General features: G+C 38.5%; 1 protein-coding gene across 1 annotated transcript; it reads right to left on the bottom strand.

Moving 5' to 3' along the window:
* Positions 1–2,585: 2,585 nt before the first annotated feature.
* On the bottom strand, positions 2,586–15,483 carry spopla (speckle type BTB/POZ protein like a). The gene is made up of 12 exons (XM_080037573.1): positions 15,343–15,483; positions 14,007–14,089; positions 10,731–10,849; positions 10,205–10,326; positions 9,478–9,629; positions 9,199–9,326; positions 7,708–7,885; positions 7,116–7,171; positions 6,364–6,486; positions 4,764–4,906; positions 4,599–4,652; positions 2,586–4,101 (listed from the first exon to the last, which is right to left on the bottom strand). Exons 3-12 carry the CDS (start codon positions 10,806–10,808, stop codon positions 3,957–3,959), a joined length of 1,179 nt encoding a protein of 392 aa, XP_079893699.1. The 5' UTR covers positions 10,809–10,849; positions 14,007–14,089; positions 15,343–15,483; the 3' UTR covers positions 2,586–3,956.
* Positions 15,484–16,435: the final 952 nt, after the last annotated feature.

Genomic DNA, 16,435 nt, shown 5'->3' with positions numbered 1-16,435 from the left:
TGCAATGGGCTTCGACTTAGCCATCACTGAAACAAGTTTGAAAAGATTATGTTGAAAACCCCTAATAAGTTAAATGTCATTACAGTTGTGTTGAGTCGTTTTAGGCTAGGGCATGTGCCACTGACTAATCACATGGCAATTTATTTGCTGTTTTTCCTCCTCACGTGTTTTCCCCATCAGCTGTAAATGATTCTGTCACATTGTGCACATCGGGAGAGGTGTGCGATAAGGAAATGACTAAATCCCAGTTGATTCTATGTTGATGTTTTAGTTCTACCCCTTTGTGCAAAATGCTGTGTATTAAAGTGTAACTCGAAATCTATGGCTTCAGAGTAAACGATGTCAATTTATTCAAAAATTTTCCAGAGAAATATATCAATATGTAAACAACTGTTCCCTTATTTTTGGTGTTTGTTAAGCGATTTCATGTAGATAGATGTCAGTTATAGAATGGTTTGATTTCCATTTTTTGTAACCCTCGCTGATTGTACCCAGTTTGATTTCCTGCTTGCTTAACATTGTTTTAAGAGCTTCCCCTGTAACTTAGGAAATAAGATCACTGCTTTGTGTATAGTGTAAGTAAAAACATTTCTCTTTTGGAATACATGATTTCATAGGGGGTTCATTTTCTTAAAATGTAAAGCTCAATTTAGGTTTTTAATGGCATTAAACCTTATGAACTTGAACTCACACGGCATATTGTCACAGCGAGTCTGCTCCAGTCTGTCGGTGTTCACAGTTGTCTCGTTTCATTCCTACAAGGACTTCTCAGCAGGATAAACACACCATTTTAAGAGGTACATTTCAGTGCAGCTTTTTAATGGCCAATAAATCTGTGTCCACAGGCGTGGATGATACCAGAGGTACACCTCAGGGAGCACATCCATTTTGCGGTGGCCATCAGGGACAGGGGTCTTTTCATTCGCTTCCATTACTCTTATCTGATCAGGGTGAGGCACCCACTCCTTAGGCATCAAGTCAAACCAGGCTTTCCTGCAGTACACATCCCAAACCCTCTTCCAAAAAAACTAAGAGCAATGTTAACATGCACTCCACTTGCCATGGTTTTCAGTGGTAATTTCACTTATAATTAGACTCTCAAATAATAAATGACTTTCAATTGGTTGGCTAATTGCCCATGCTATACACTCATCGGACAATTAACACGAATAATTTGGTGGAGGCCTGTGTCTATTCTGTATTCAAGAAGAATATTTGCATGGATTTCAAGTATAGTACTACCAGTAGTGTTTAAACCTGCACCCTATCAAGAGAGATATTAAGTGCTGCAGGGATTTGGATATTTAATTGGAAAGGCAAAAATATAAAAATCATCCTCTTCCCACTTTAACAGATAAAAGAGTGTAACACAGCAACAATACATGTCCGATTTGAGTGTTTGGGTCTTCCTGCCCCTCCTCTGATATCTTTCTAAATGCATTCTGTAAAACAAAAGGAAATTGAGAAAATTAAATCTTAAGACTTGGTCACAAAATACAGTAGCCTACCTCCAGAAAAAACTGTTTTTCTTTTATCTCAATCTGACAGTTGTTTATGGTGGAAATTACACTGCACTTTATGGAATCACAAGACACTACACTGGGATTTTCACCTAAAGATTTACTAATTTAAAAAAGGTGGGGTCAGTGATTCTGGAGAATGGTTGTTGTCTAAATCAGTGAGTAGGCTATATCCTCACGATCTGTCCATACTGTTTGTACGCACTGAAATAAAATATGGTGTTAATACACAGCTTAGGCTCCACCAAACTGGTATATAAACAAAGAGTAAACAAATGGGGCCCACTGTCGCTAGCAACATGTACATATACAGAGCCTAGGCTGAGTATTAAGTCTGAATTTATTTTCAGCGCACAGCTAGCTAGCGTCTCGTGATGAGATCTTCTCTGATGGATAAAAAGTGACTGACTCTAGAATAGCCGACTCCACTTTCAACCGAGTCTATATTTCCAAGCGTGTAAAGTTCTCACCCAGTGTCAGTGTCCACAGCTTCTTTAACAATCTCATCCCCTGCGATCCAAATGACAGAACCCATTTTGAGGTGTCACGATACCACCGCAGGCATTTTCTCTCTCTCTGAAGCATCACAGTTAGTGGAGGAAGGCAATAGAGGAAGATAAAAAGGTTGGAGAGGCGTCCGAAAGCATAGATGCTATCAGGTTCTCCTCCTAGGATCTGTATCGAGAGGGGCGGACTAGGATCAGCAAGCCACCGATGAAGACGTCTCTGTTCCAGCGGCCTCAAGTCGCATCCACTTTAATTAGAGCCTGTGCCGAGCATTCACACATAAAACAAGCGGGGAAAAGCAAAAGTCTTTCATGTTCTGCAAAAGCGGCCAACGTTAAAACATGTTACCATGCCAATAAGAGTTTAAGCACAGTTTCTTTTGATCATCACGGCGTTTGTTTCCTAATCTTACATCTTAACTGAAAACCAGCGCAAAGAAAGAAAAAAAGAAATCACCTGAAACCTGACGTCTACATCCATTAACATGCCCATTAAAAAGGAAAGTGTGGAGATGGTAATAAATCACATAATAAATGTGGGCCACTTCAGACTGCTGGAAAAAGGTTTAATGGGTTAATGCAGGCATTCTTGTGCAGACAACAACTTCATCTTTTTTGCTTCCAAACAAAAGAGGTTTCAACATCTCAACATGACGCTGAATGAGAAGTAAGATCATGTAAAAATGATGCTACTCTTTTAATTTACAAAACTCCTCCTGAAGTGTCAGTCACACCACACTACATACAAGACGGACTGAATAAACATGACAACCCCCCATTCAAACACAGAATAACATTGCCAGTAGAAGTGATGCTCAGCATCCTACAAAAATCCAAGCATGTTAGAGGAAATTTTTGCACATACTCAATTCATTTAATTCTGCACAAATATGTCAGATAATTGCAGAAAGTAAATTGTTAAAAACAAAATTGGTACTTGGACACTTTCTTTTGACAATAACATGACCATGCATTAGTCTCTCCACTTTTAGTTGACCACAATATATTGAGAATATATGATATTTGCAGGTTGGCAATACTAAAGGACAGAAATTCTCAAAATTGAATCTATTACAGTTCACAGACGTATGGATCTGGAATATGTCATTCAAATGGGAGACTGGGTAAATACTTCCATACACTTCCAATGTTTTAATATATTAGGGCCAAAGTATAGACACTTTTTCGTCTTACATGTATTATAAGGATTGACGCTGGGTCTTCATAATGGCAGATTACATTTTTTCCCCACAAATATGCAATAGAACAGACTTTCTTGTACACTGGTCTTTTGAAGATGGTTCAACTGTCATTTACATAGAAATGGTGCCATCAATATGGGGCATACACATCTTTTAAAAAGTGTAAAGAACTGACCTTGCACTGAAAGTGTTCATGCTTTTTAATGTCTAGTCACAAAACGGGCTAAACATTACAAATATATAATATTTCCCATTTAGTTAAACCTTTGTTACGTTCCTATAGAACTCCATATCAAAATGACTATTCATGGGAACTAGTGCAACCTGGAGGAGGCCTGGTCTTTGTGACAAGGCAGGCACAGAGTAAAATAGACAAAGTACTCTAGAGCAGCTCTCCAGAGCAATGGCAGATATATTAAGGCCATTTTTTAAATTACAGGAAAAAAAAACAGTAGCAGACAGCTTGACTTGCTACCCGGACTGAACAGGATTCAGTGGGGGCAGCAAAGCAAGCAAGCAACACCAATTTTACCAATTTTTCTTCCCAATCCGCTGATGTCAGTCGTCCAACGTGCCGGCCTCCCCACAGCCCTGGCCAGAAGGCTCCACTCTCTCTTTATTCAAGTGTGTTCAGTTTTGGTGGAAATAAGAGTGGTGCCCTCGCTAGTCCTTCCTTTGTAATCCCATGCTTCACACCTCCAGTAAAGTCCTGGGGCACAGTCAGCCAGTCAGGACTGTTTTAGACGCTTTCTGGGAAGACCAAAGGGTGGGCACTGTGCTGAAGCCAGGGCACGAAAGGCCTCGGCTACCAAGTGAGGATGGGATTGGATCATTGACTTCCAGCCTGCGGTCTCCATTATATCCGTAGCATGGCTGTAAGCACAGGCACAATGACGTTAACACTCACAAGACATGAGAATGCGCACATTAAAAATCAATGAACATAAATGAGATCGTAATGACAAAGCAAAAAAAAAAAAAGGGCGACTTGACTTGTGAGTCGCACGGTAAACTTGAAAAAGGGCCATTAGTGCTTAAAACATCTTCACACATTAAATACATAGGAGAAGGAAGTTGAACATCTCAAGGTGCCCCATGACAACACACTAAATCATCCGAAAGAAAAACTTCGCATAGCCACCACCTTCCCCTCTTCAAAAATAAATAAATCTACAAATATTCCATTTCCAGGGTTTATCCCGAAATGTCTATTAATAACTTGGATACAAAGATATGGAGCTTCAAACTGAAAAGGCAAATAGCACTCCTGTCTGCCTGGGCTAAAACAATGAATTCTAATGCATCTGGTTGGGGGGAGAGATAAGAGAGTGTTATTAATCTTGTGTCACATATATCAGCTAATTACATACTTGCTATTCCAGTTCTTTCCATCTTTACAGCCCAGCTGTCTCAGGACACTGCACCTATGGCAAGGAGATAAAAAGGTAAGCATTCAGGGCTGGTAAACAGAAATGGCAGCAGGAATTTATCACTGGAGGGTTTTTTTTTTCCTCTCTTTTTTTTGCGATACTTGCCTGTTGATAAAATCTATGGCTTGTGCTTTGAGCTGCTCGGCACTGTGCAAGTCTGCTAAGATGAGGGTGTCGGCCACATTCTCCACTGAAAGGCTGTTGCACAGGGCCTCTTCACACATGACCTTTAAACGCTCCAGAGCGTACTGGGGAGCAGGGGGACACCAAAACAAGTGGTTATGCAAAGTGGATGCTCTTGGTTTGAGGGCGCAAAATATTCTAAACTACACTTTTTTTTTTTTTTAATGAACTCATAGATTGAGTTCATTAAAAAAAAATTATGATAAGAACTCAAAATGTTCAAACAGCAGGCGTATACATTGTGTATTGCAATGTTAAAAAACACCAATTAACCAATTCCAACACATTAAGAAGCTGGAGTCTGCTATTCTGGAGAACGCTGGATGTCAAAATCACTTTGTTAAAATCAGTGAATATCTACTCACAATCCACTTCCTGGCCGTACAAAAATGTTTTGGACAAAAAGCATCCTCCAGAATGGCTGACTCCACCTTTAAGTACGTGCTAAATCTCATCATAATGATTGAGATCATTTTTAGAGGGGGAAGTAAGGTTGGTCTTTAATATTTTGGTTCACTCTTCAGTTCAAACTTCTCCATCAAAGTCTTGATCAGCATTAAATGCATGATACAGTTTGCGTTCTCTATTAAGACGGGAAGGGATAACAGGATACTTCATATCACAGCCCAAGGAATATTACTTTACATTTCATAATGAAATTATTATAAATGAAACCTCTCGTGAGCTGCAGAATGGGGCACAAATCTGCACATCCACTGGAAACATAACGCCAAGAGCAAAATCTAACCTAGCGACTTCTCCATTTTGGCCAGATGTGATATTGTTGCATTATATCATCTAAGTTCTCATAAGATTTAATTATGTTCTTGTACTGCAAATAATTGATTTATATTTTAGTAACTACGAGATGCTTGCATAATAAGACACAGAATTTTCATTATTCACAAATGCCACAAAATCCACATCACTAACTTCGTCCAAAATAGATAAAAATATTTTGAATTTCAAGCTCCCCAAACATACAGCAGTATTTGATGAGGAGCGAACGTATTGTGATGAAATCTTTATTTATTTTTACACCTGCTAGAAACACGTTCTTATCATTGACGAGGACATGGGGGGGTGAAATGGATTTTTTTTTTTATAGTTTATCAATACTGAAATGATGTCACATAATATGCAGGCCAACAGCTGTGTAATTACACCACAGACCACATTAGCCTTTTAGACTCATTGACTTCCATTCAATGTTGGCCTCTCCACTCGGTCGAGGATCCAAACATTCCAGTCCAGGCCATTGGAGAAGCAGTGAGGTAACATGACTGTATCACATCTAATTACTATACTGTTTAAGTGACCACACGTTATCATAAAGATTGAAAGAAGAATACATAAATAAATGTGTTTGTCACAAAAATAAAATAAAAAAAATCTTAAATTTTTTGTACACAAATGAACAAATTAAAATACTGCATAGAAAATACAGAAATAAAGGGAAAACTAAGACTAAAACTAAGAATTTAAAAAAGAGTAAGACTCATTCATTCACATAGGTACTCACTTTATCTGCAGCTGCCAGCAAATTGTCTGCCATCTTCTCCAGGTTGGGGGCCTTTCCCGTATAGATGAAGCCCATCATTTCCTTAAAGACATCAGGATCTACGTCACTGATGTCAACACGGTTCTGCAAGAGAAAGTCAGACGTTTCTGCATGGCTCATTTAACCTTGGCAACTGAAAACTCACAATACCAATGAGTTTCAATGAGTTAAAAAAAAAAGAAAAAGGGAGAAAAAAGAAAAAGTGCTCCGAGCCACTTTCAGTTTGTTAATTATTGCACCCCCTTTGGACAAAAGCGGTAGTGTTTTTACTACGCCAGCTATAGTTCCTGGTTGAGCATATGCATTGTTGTTTGCTGTTATGTGTCATTTACGATAATCAGAGGAAAAATGAGACCGTTTGAGAGAAATTTAAAAGTTCCTTGTAGCACCTTTAATTTGAAGCATGACAAAGCATTTTTTTAGCAAGAATTACTGCACGTAGGAGGTGTAGCACTGAGCCATGGTTGCCATAAATGAATCATTAAAAAAGGGGATAGAAATCTGGTAGGGGTTCATGAACCCAGATTTTTTTAAGAAATGTAGAGGTTGAAAAAAAAGGGTTGATTTTTTCCTAATACTTTGGGAGATTCTAAACACAGACGACCCATAATAATGTTGAAAAACCATGAAAAGTGTAAGTGTCACAAAATGTGACATTTAAAGAATAAATAACATGACCCATGCCAAGAAACAGATGTAACCATCATTCTTACCTTTTTACTCTCCTCCATTTCATGTTCAAACATTGCATTAAAGACTGGAGACCTCGCTGTTGAAAATAAATACATATAGAAATATTATCACCAGTCAAGATCATGTTAAGCATGTTAGGAACCAAATAGTATTCCTCAACACCTAACAACATAGCACAGTTGTATTTAAGTGTGTGTGTGTGTGTGTGTGTGTATACACACGAGCAAAAAACATCAGTATTGAACTATGACATCTTTAAACTCTTGGTAAATCCATGTAGCTGCCACTTTGTCAGCATTTTCTGGTGACCAGTGCAGCTGCTGCCACCATGTCTAATGGAGAGGAGCTGGAGAGGAGAGCCAGCCGCTCAATCTCCTGGATCCCACAGTCACCTGGGTCAAGCAGGGCCAAGCAGTGCTAGTGGTGTGGATTAGCACTCACAGCAGAAATAGGCCGCTACAAATCAAGCCCCGGCATACCAGCCCCTTCGTAGCCTTTTGGAAGGTGCTTGTGGCTCTCCACGAGAGGCTATTAAGAAGAGGCATAGACATGTCTGGCTAGGGCCATTTCGGGGGCTTCTCTCCTGGTGGTGCCTGCTCACTAAAGTCTTACCTGCGAGGATGGATTTGTGGGCTTTGAACTCCTGCCCTCCCACGTAGAGGCTGCAGTCTGTGAAGCGTGAGCACTCCCAGAGGTTCCCCAGATCATCCGACAGCTGACACTCTGGCACCTTCAGCATGTTCATGTTGGACTGGCCCGAAATGTTAACCGAGTCCTGGACAACGCTTACCTGAGAAACATCACAGAGAAAAGGCACGTTGAAAAAGTTTGATCAAGGCTAAAACAGTCAAACAAAACCCAGCAGCGAACATGCCTCACTGCATTAAAGAAAAGTCAAATGTAAGTTTAATTTGCTCCTTTTTAAAGAGTACTTTCAGGGCTAAGGAACCTACAATGGGCGGGATTCTGCTCTTCCAAAAACACAACCGCTTGAAACCAAAATGTATTAACTTTGCTGAAACACTTAATTGATGAGGAAAGGCATTTTGTCTTAAATTTGAATGTAATTTGTTTATCAAAGTGGCAATTTCCCTGGAATTACTGAATAATTTGGAACTGTTGTCTGGCACATCATCGACTGGTCCTGGCAGTATCTGGCTAATTGCATTTACGTCCAAATTCATTGACACTCCGTTTAACTTGTCCCTTGAAATATTACTTCAGGAGACATTCATTCTTCTTGACACAATGAATTCAATTATTTTTGAACACAAGCACAATCTCATCCAAAGCAAATGCCAACAGTATGTTTGCAGCACTAGTTTGACATTGCACTGCATCTTACAATCTGGTGTAAACTAGCCATGGCAAGAATTAGGAGACCCCAGCCTTGATTACCATACGATTATATTATGTATAATATAATGGTATAAATGCTTTAGTCCAACAGGGATGTGATTTTGCTGCCTTCATCGATGATTCAATACAACAATTCAAGCATTTGCATGTCAAAAACATAAATTCAGCAGCTCAGTAGCATGGTATGCAATGACAGAAAATTGACTACAGAAGATAGACCTGTTTTCTTTTCTAATTAACAGACACAAACAAAAGGCTAATTGCAGTGAAACTGAATTTCAATTTTTACACATCAGGTCATCAAAGAGAAGTGTAAACAAAGCAATAACACAGCCCCCTACAATGCATATACAAGTACTCATTACCAAACCTATATCATAGAGTCTCCAGCTTTTAAATAGTTTACATCCTAAATCAAGTCATTTCTAGGAAAAACATGGACAAAGCATGTGTTCAGGACGATATGTTTTGTTCCCTAGACCAAACAGAGTTGGAATTGAGAAAGTGCAGTGAACTGAAGACAGATGAGTAGAAGGGCAGAGAAGAGGAATGTGAGAAAGCCCATGGAAGAACACGGTCTCCCATTCACATCACTATATGTGTACAGAGTTGCATGCACCATCTCACAAGCATGGTGACTGCAAGTGAGGTAAATGTGGCTCCGTGTAAGCGTTTAAAAAAAGTACTACTTTTTCAAACGCTTATCAATGTCAGTGAATACAAGGGAAAAAGATGAACATTTACCTCACAGAACAGAGTGAGCTTGTCATCTGGTAAGAGTCCATTGGCTTCATCGAGGAGGAAATCTCTCCGTATAAATTTTTTGAAGCCCCAATCCTTGCCTTGGACAAATCTATATGCTCTTTGGCTTTCTGTGACATGAAAACAAAAAGAAGGAAAGAATGTTAAGTCTTAATGTTGCATTTATGTTTCGCAAGTTAACACTGGAGGTTTGCAGAAGAACAGCAGCAGACACAGACACACAGTATAACTGGATAGGACATTTCGGCTGCTTGTACTCACCCATTGCTTTAGTCTCCTCTCTTTTAGCGTTCAAGAGGGAAAACTTGAACTTTGCTCTGACTTCACTTTTTGGACAACTAACAAGAAGTAGATACAATGACAGATAATCTTTGCTTTCATCATCAAGTCCCTTTGGATTGACTCGCAGACACCTGGCAAGTAAACAAGAGTTTCAAAAGGTTACAAACTAGAGAGAAGACAGTTGTAACTCTTTATTATTTTTGTAAAAAAAAAAAAAGCCTATGACGAGCTTTCAGTGCTGATATTCTCTTGCTTTGAAAGACAGTGGGTAATAATTTATTTATTTATTATTATTCTTCCGGACAATTACACACAATACATAATTTTCTCATTGCATATTCATACATATTACTTTGTGTTATCGTCCAAAGGGAAGCAGGAGAAGCCAAAGGCTTATCGGGTCCCGCCCCCAATCACAATAATCACAATAATGCAGACTAAAACTACATAAAACATACAGGCTTGTGTGTGTGTGTGTGTGTGTGTGTGTGTGTGTGGGTAAATTCAAGGACATGGAACTGGATGTGATAAAATTGGATGATTAGATAAATCAAAGAGCAAATGCATATTAGTAAGAAGGAATGCAATTTTCCCCAAGCTCTTTAGACCTGCCATTATTCATTGACTCTAAATGTTTTTTTTTCAAATCCTATGGAAACCCTGCAAATAAATGACTTGCAGTGAGAGATTTCGCTCGAGTACTTACCATTTCATCTTGTCATTAGGGCCAGAGGAGAAGGTGGAGCTCTTCAACACCTCCCCCATTTCTTCTCTGCAAAAACTAAAGTTGTTGATGGTCCACATGTAGGAAAACTTCACAACTTTGACCTTGGAAGCAGACGAAACAAGCAGAAACATCAGACAAAAGAAACCTTGTTTGGTTTTTTATTACATTTGAAAAATTCAGTAAAGTAGCTAATATTATAAGTGACAACGTGACTTACATTTTTTTTTTAAATAAATTATAGTAAAACTGACTTAGGTCTTATTTTAGGGCTGTCCACCCAAATGCTTTTTGAAAGAAGACATTTGGACACATCACAGAATTTTTTTTTTTAAATAATACAATTGATTCCATTTCCGCTTGAGTTTCAGGGTCCTGGTGTTGTTCATGCTGGCCCACTCATATCAGTGTTTGAGAGTTATTATTGAGGATTTTCAAGCAGGGCGAAAATCAACTGTATCACCATTTTGCTTAGATGATAATGCAATGAATTGAGCTTTGTCAATACCTGTGTGTAACACCAGCTCTCTGCCACAGGTCCACTTGACATCTCCCCAGGAGGAGGAGGGGTGGGAACCCGTGACATCGCCGGCTTCGAGGTTCCACTCACTTTTAGTCCTTAAGGCGCTAATCATTCAAAGAAAACAAGAATAAATGTTATTTCTGCACAAATTAGCACCATACATTACACATACGAAAAAGAAAAAAAATCAAATCACCTGTTTGAACTGCCTGGAGGACTATGTTTGATCAAATAAAGATCAAGATGGTAAAATCCTTCACATAGATTGTAATGTAACTGCTTCTAGTTGTGATGCAACAAAAGTATCCTGCATTGTCCCTGTGTATCCTGAGGTTGTGTAATTCAACCCCACCCGACACCAAATTGAATAAGTTTAAATATGGACAGTGATTTGTAGCGACTGTATCCATGTTATAAAGGATCATTTGTGGGCAATAATTATGTTACGAACTGTGTCTGTGATTTAAAAAGGTGGAGTCAGCAATTCTGGAGAATGCTTGTTGTCAAAATCACTTTGTCAATATCAGTGATCTTCTCACGATCCACTACCGTCTGCACTGTGTGCTGAAAAAAAGATGCCTGTTAACAGAGGCTGTGTTAATACACAGCCTCTGTAAACAGGCATGTTGCTAGCTACAGTGGGCCCCCTTTGTTTACATACACTTTGTTTAAATAACCGTTTACAGAGGCTAACACCAAAAAATGTTTCAGCGCACACACAGTACGGACAGGTAGCGTATTGCAAGGATTCAACGATTTTGACAAAGTTATTTTAAAACAATCGTTCTCAAGAATCTCTGACTCCATCTTTGACGGCCCCTGCATACATGGCCATATGAATGTCTATCCTCAAAGCTCAATCAAATGTATTCTCAACCTGACCTATTGAAAATGTACATTGCCAAAAAAAAACAATCAAATTAAAGTGTTGGCTTTTTGCATACCAGGGTGTGTTTGTGGAGTCCGACCTCGACAAGAAAACAACAACAATTAGCTGCAGCCAACTGGAATGTCCTTGACGACTAAATATTTAAGTATAGTGTAAGTCACATATTTTAGAATTTGTCAGCTGCCCATACAGGTATTGCTAGTGGTTATCATTCTTGCTGTTTATACTGTTCCCATACTTACGCACTTAGAATGTAAGTGATGGGGGACAAGTCAACATCAGTGTTCAATAGTCTGAGGTAAAAAAGAAAAATCTACTTGTTTCTTTTAAAGATACAGCCTTTTTAGTTTGAAAAGATTTCTCTTTGAAACTAAAAGGAGGCAATTTTGTACTAGGCACACCACTACTCAAGTCACATGAATATATCCACACTGTTAAAGTCTCAAATTAAGCTTCAGGAATTTATTTTTTTAACTAGCTAGGACTGTAGATTTTGTACCCCCTAAATTACATTAGGAAGATGTCTCCTCATGGCAAGTATGAAAAGGAGGAATGAATACAGCAAGTAAAACCTGTATGGGAACCTGACAATTGTTAAGATAGACTGTAAACCTATCCGTAATTGTCCAATCACTTTCCAAACACCTAAGACTAAAGATGTCACAGACAGATGCTGCAAATCAATTGGGTATTTCTTTCGTATAAATGGACTGCCATGGCATCTATACAGTTTAAGCGGAAAAACACTGTCGAAAAACAACTTCTTCTCATGTCACATTGTTGACTGACTGGTGAGGCGAATTTGGTAGTTACTAAACAGCACTGTTCAGTAGTTCCAGTACAGGCAGAGTGGCCATTTGAAAAGCACCCTATGGCCAGTAATAGGGTTTTTCCAAATAATGGTGATTCAAGCAAATGTCACAACAGCTGTTTTTCATGTGGAACACACCAATCTCATGTCACTGAAGCAGCTAAGTATACCATAGAAAATACTTTTCTTTAGTAGAAAGTAGAAACCCGTTTTACATTCCCTGCTCATCTGACACTGTGGGGAAACATCCCCTTTGAGTGTCTGCGCATTTCATTTCACCTTTCTCACAAAGTGAAGTACATATACAAAACCTCTAAACCTTTGGGTAACACTTTATAATAACTATCCGTTGTAACTTGTTAATAGATCATTAGTAAACTCTTAATTAATGATTATTAATGATTTGTTAAGTGTTTGTTAGCAGTTTGTTAAGGATTTATAACAATGGTAGATAGTTAATAGCTTAATAATTGAATCAGTTCATCTGGGACGAGGCTGAAATAGGCTATAGACTATACACAGTGCGTGGGCAACTGAGGGCAGCCCCATTTTCAAATATTTTTAAATAAACTCAATACACACTGTGCATGCCATGGACTTGAACGTGACGTGATCAGTTAATCTCGGATTACCTCCCAGATAAACTGATTCAATTATTAAGCTATTAACTATCTACCATTGTTATAAATCCTTAACAAACTGCTAACAAACACTTAACAAATCATTAATAATCATTAATTAAGAGTTTACTAATGATCTATTAACGAGTTACAACGGATAGTTATTATAAAGTGTTACCAACCTTGGCCATTACTCTGAATGAAGCCATCACAGAGAAAGATATTAACAATATTCTTAAGAAAGTAGAAGCACGGTCCAGAAGGTTGAATACATATTTTGACTTCTGTCAAACAAGGATAGAAGCAAAAATCCACAAATGTTAAGACAAATGTAACTTGACTTCTGACACATATCACTTGCAAGACACACACACAAAAAGAAAAAGAAAGTGGCGCCATGGCAAGAGGGCAGAGAAAGGATGACACTGTCGCCATTGTTTCTCTTCCCTGAAGTTCACTTTCTATGAGAGTCACACTTTGTAATTTTCAATTCACATCATATAATTACTGTTTCTCTGAGTAAAACTGAACTGTGTACACACACACACACACACACACACACACATATATAAAATGATGTATATTTAAAACACAGTGTATGAATTCATTGGACCACGCGTTTCCAGCTTATTCTTTTTTTAAAACAATGAATTCTCTTTCATTTCTCTATTTCCAAGTTTCTGTTTGAGGCTTAAATATTTCAAATCGAGAGAAAGGGCCATTACGTGTATATTTGCTTTAAATCACATGAAGTATTACTGACGGAACAGAGGAATACCAAACAAACAGACCTTACGTTGAGTATAAAGAGCCTGTTAAGTGACAACTACCATTGTGCACAGTAAACTATGCCAAATGAACTTCCTTTAGCTATAACCACTAAGATCTGAATCATGCAGAATCATACAGCATCAGCAAGCACATGAAAACCTTCTCTGTACCTCTTGAATGGTTGAAATGTCCAACTATGCAGTTCTTCTAAGTAATCACAGGATCCTTCATGGCCCCATCTTCATATTCCACTCTAGAAAGAGGAACAAACAGAACAAATTAGGCATGAGCAATGGACCTTATCAACCTAACCAAAAAGTCATTTAAGTTAGCCACCAATGTCACCCAATAATATCGAAATAAAGCTACAGTTCTCAAAATGAACTGGAACTGTCACATCAACTAAGGTGTCACTAACTAAATAAAGTGACACCACAGACAACTAGGATCAAGTAAACTACGTTATTAAAAATGAAGGGCATCAGTTGACGTTAAGATAACAGATTGTTAGCTCACATTGGAAGTGTAGGCCTTGAATACCTTGCCATGTTAAATGTTAACTGGGTTTTTGATGCTTACTCGTACAGCCTATGCTGTAATGTAAATATCTACCGGGTCGTATGAGCAGCAGTATGTTAAATGAGCTAACTCACTAAGATTCACCTGCAACTTTGTTTGGCTAATACATTAGCTGGAGTCGTCCTACCTCGCCTTTAATACAACACAAATTATGCTATCCGTGCAGACATCTGACTCGTTTTCATCAGTTGAAAGTTAAATGAACGTATATTGAATGAGCTTCGCGGCTTGCTTTAGTTGTTTATATGCTATTCGACATGTGAGTAGATTTAACTTGGGTTAGCCTGTAAACAAATCGAAATCATGAGAAAGCAACAGCTCAATGTTAGCGTAACATCAGCTAAAGTGTAAACACTTATTCCAAACCATCAAAGGTTTCACTTCACCGTCCTTTGTCATTTTAGCTATCCTAGCCAGGAGTGATCATTTAAAAATGAATTAAAACAATTAGACCGTGCTAATTAGTCATTTATCTGGGCAATACGTATTTAACTCAACTCAAGCTAACATTAATGTTCTCACTAGCCAGATTAATGTTAACTTCATCCAGCCTCAGACTGCATGCAGCTAACACTGATGAGCTAGCTTAACACAAAACATGTTAACAATAAATCTGGCCACACGCCGCCAGACTGACTTAAAATAGTCCCGTTATTTCTATGCTGCAACACAACCTAGCAAAGGATACCTTTAAGTTAAATTGGAAATGTGCTGTTAAGACCCCGCACAGCCCGGTGTTAAACAAAGGCCCTTCCCTGATCCCTGTGACAGGATGCTATTGCTATCCAACCGAGCTAACGTAAACCCTCACGTTTCGTTACAATCTGCTGGTGGTGAAACAACAGCGGCTAACTAGCAGCTAGCCGCGGCTAATCTCTGCACTGACTGCTCACAAAAAAAGTTTAAAAAGATATGGTGATGGCGTACCTTTCAATTTCATACTTCCATACACATCGAATAACGCATATGGCTTTGTGTCACAGTTGCTCCCTTCTCCCTCCGTTACTTTAAACTCTTTTTTTCAACCAGTCTCTTCACAGGGTTTCTTTGTCTAATTTATATCTGCTAGCTTACATCTGTCTAGCTGGCTGGTAGCTTCACAGGCTAGAAAATATATCCATTGCGCATGCGCCAAATGTTGACAACATCCAGCTCCATCTCATTTTATCCACTGAACCAATAGTTACTACGAACCCACTGCAATATCAATAATTATTGTAAATTAAAGGTGCACATTATTTCAAGAAGTAGACTCTGAAGATACTAGTACATGATTTTTTCTTGTTATGCCTAATTGTAGCCTACATAATGCTATTTGGATACATTTGCCTGACAGCTACTTGTAACTCTGGAAACTTCACAAGTGGATCATTCAGCAAAGATGCACACTTAAACAAATATAAACATCACACGTTGCTATCTTAGGACACCAAACAGTAGGCTATAGTAGTTTGTCCCAGTGTCCCATATACCTTCAACATATCAGTAACCATTCTGGAGAATGAGTGCTTGTATTTTAGAATATAATATAATAGTATGTTGTTTAAGCTTGCATACACACTTTTACACACACACACACACACACACACACACACACGTTTTTTTTTATATGAATACAAATAGCCTACAACGTATACAAGGTCTTGCCCTTTTCCCATTTTTATATGAATACAAATAGCCTACAAAGTATACAAGAGTCTTGCCCTTATTCCAGAATTTCCTGTAGGTCATTTACTGTATGTGGGATGTCAAGCCCCTCTTTAGACTTTATACTCTCCTACTCTGTTTGAAAGGCATTATTGGTGATAAATACACTTAAGTTTAAAATAATATCTTAGTTTTACACCATCAAAATGAGGATACTTTATGTGGTGTCTTTTCAGCAGGTCCTCACGTGATTTAAAGCCATATGAGTAACTTTGTCAGCTGGCGGCCCCTTTGGACAAAAGCGGTATTATTTTTACGACACCAGCTGTCGTAAAACTGGTTTAGCGCGTGCCGGCCGTGCGAGTGTCAAATG

Source organism: Ammodytes marinus (assembly GCF_949987685.1).
Source record: "Ammodytes marinus genome assembly, chromosome: 12".
Taxonomy (NCBI): domain Eukaryota; kingdom Metazoa; phylum Chordata; class Actinopteri; order Uranoscopiformes; family Ammodytidae; genus Ammodytes; species Ammodytes marinus.
Note: the sequence above shows the minus strand (reverse complement) of the source record. Positions and strands in the feature narration are given on the sequence as shown.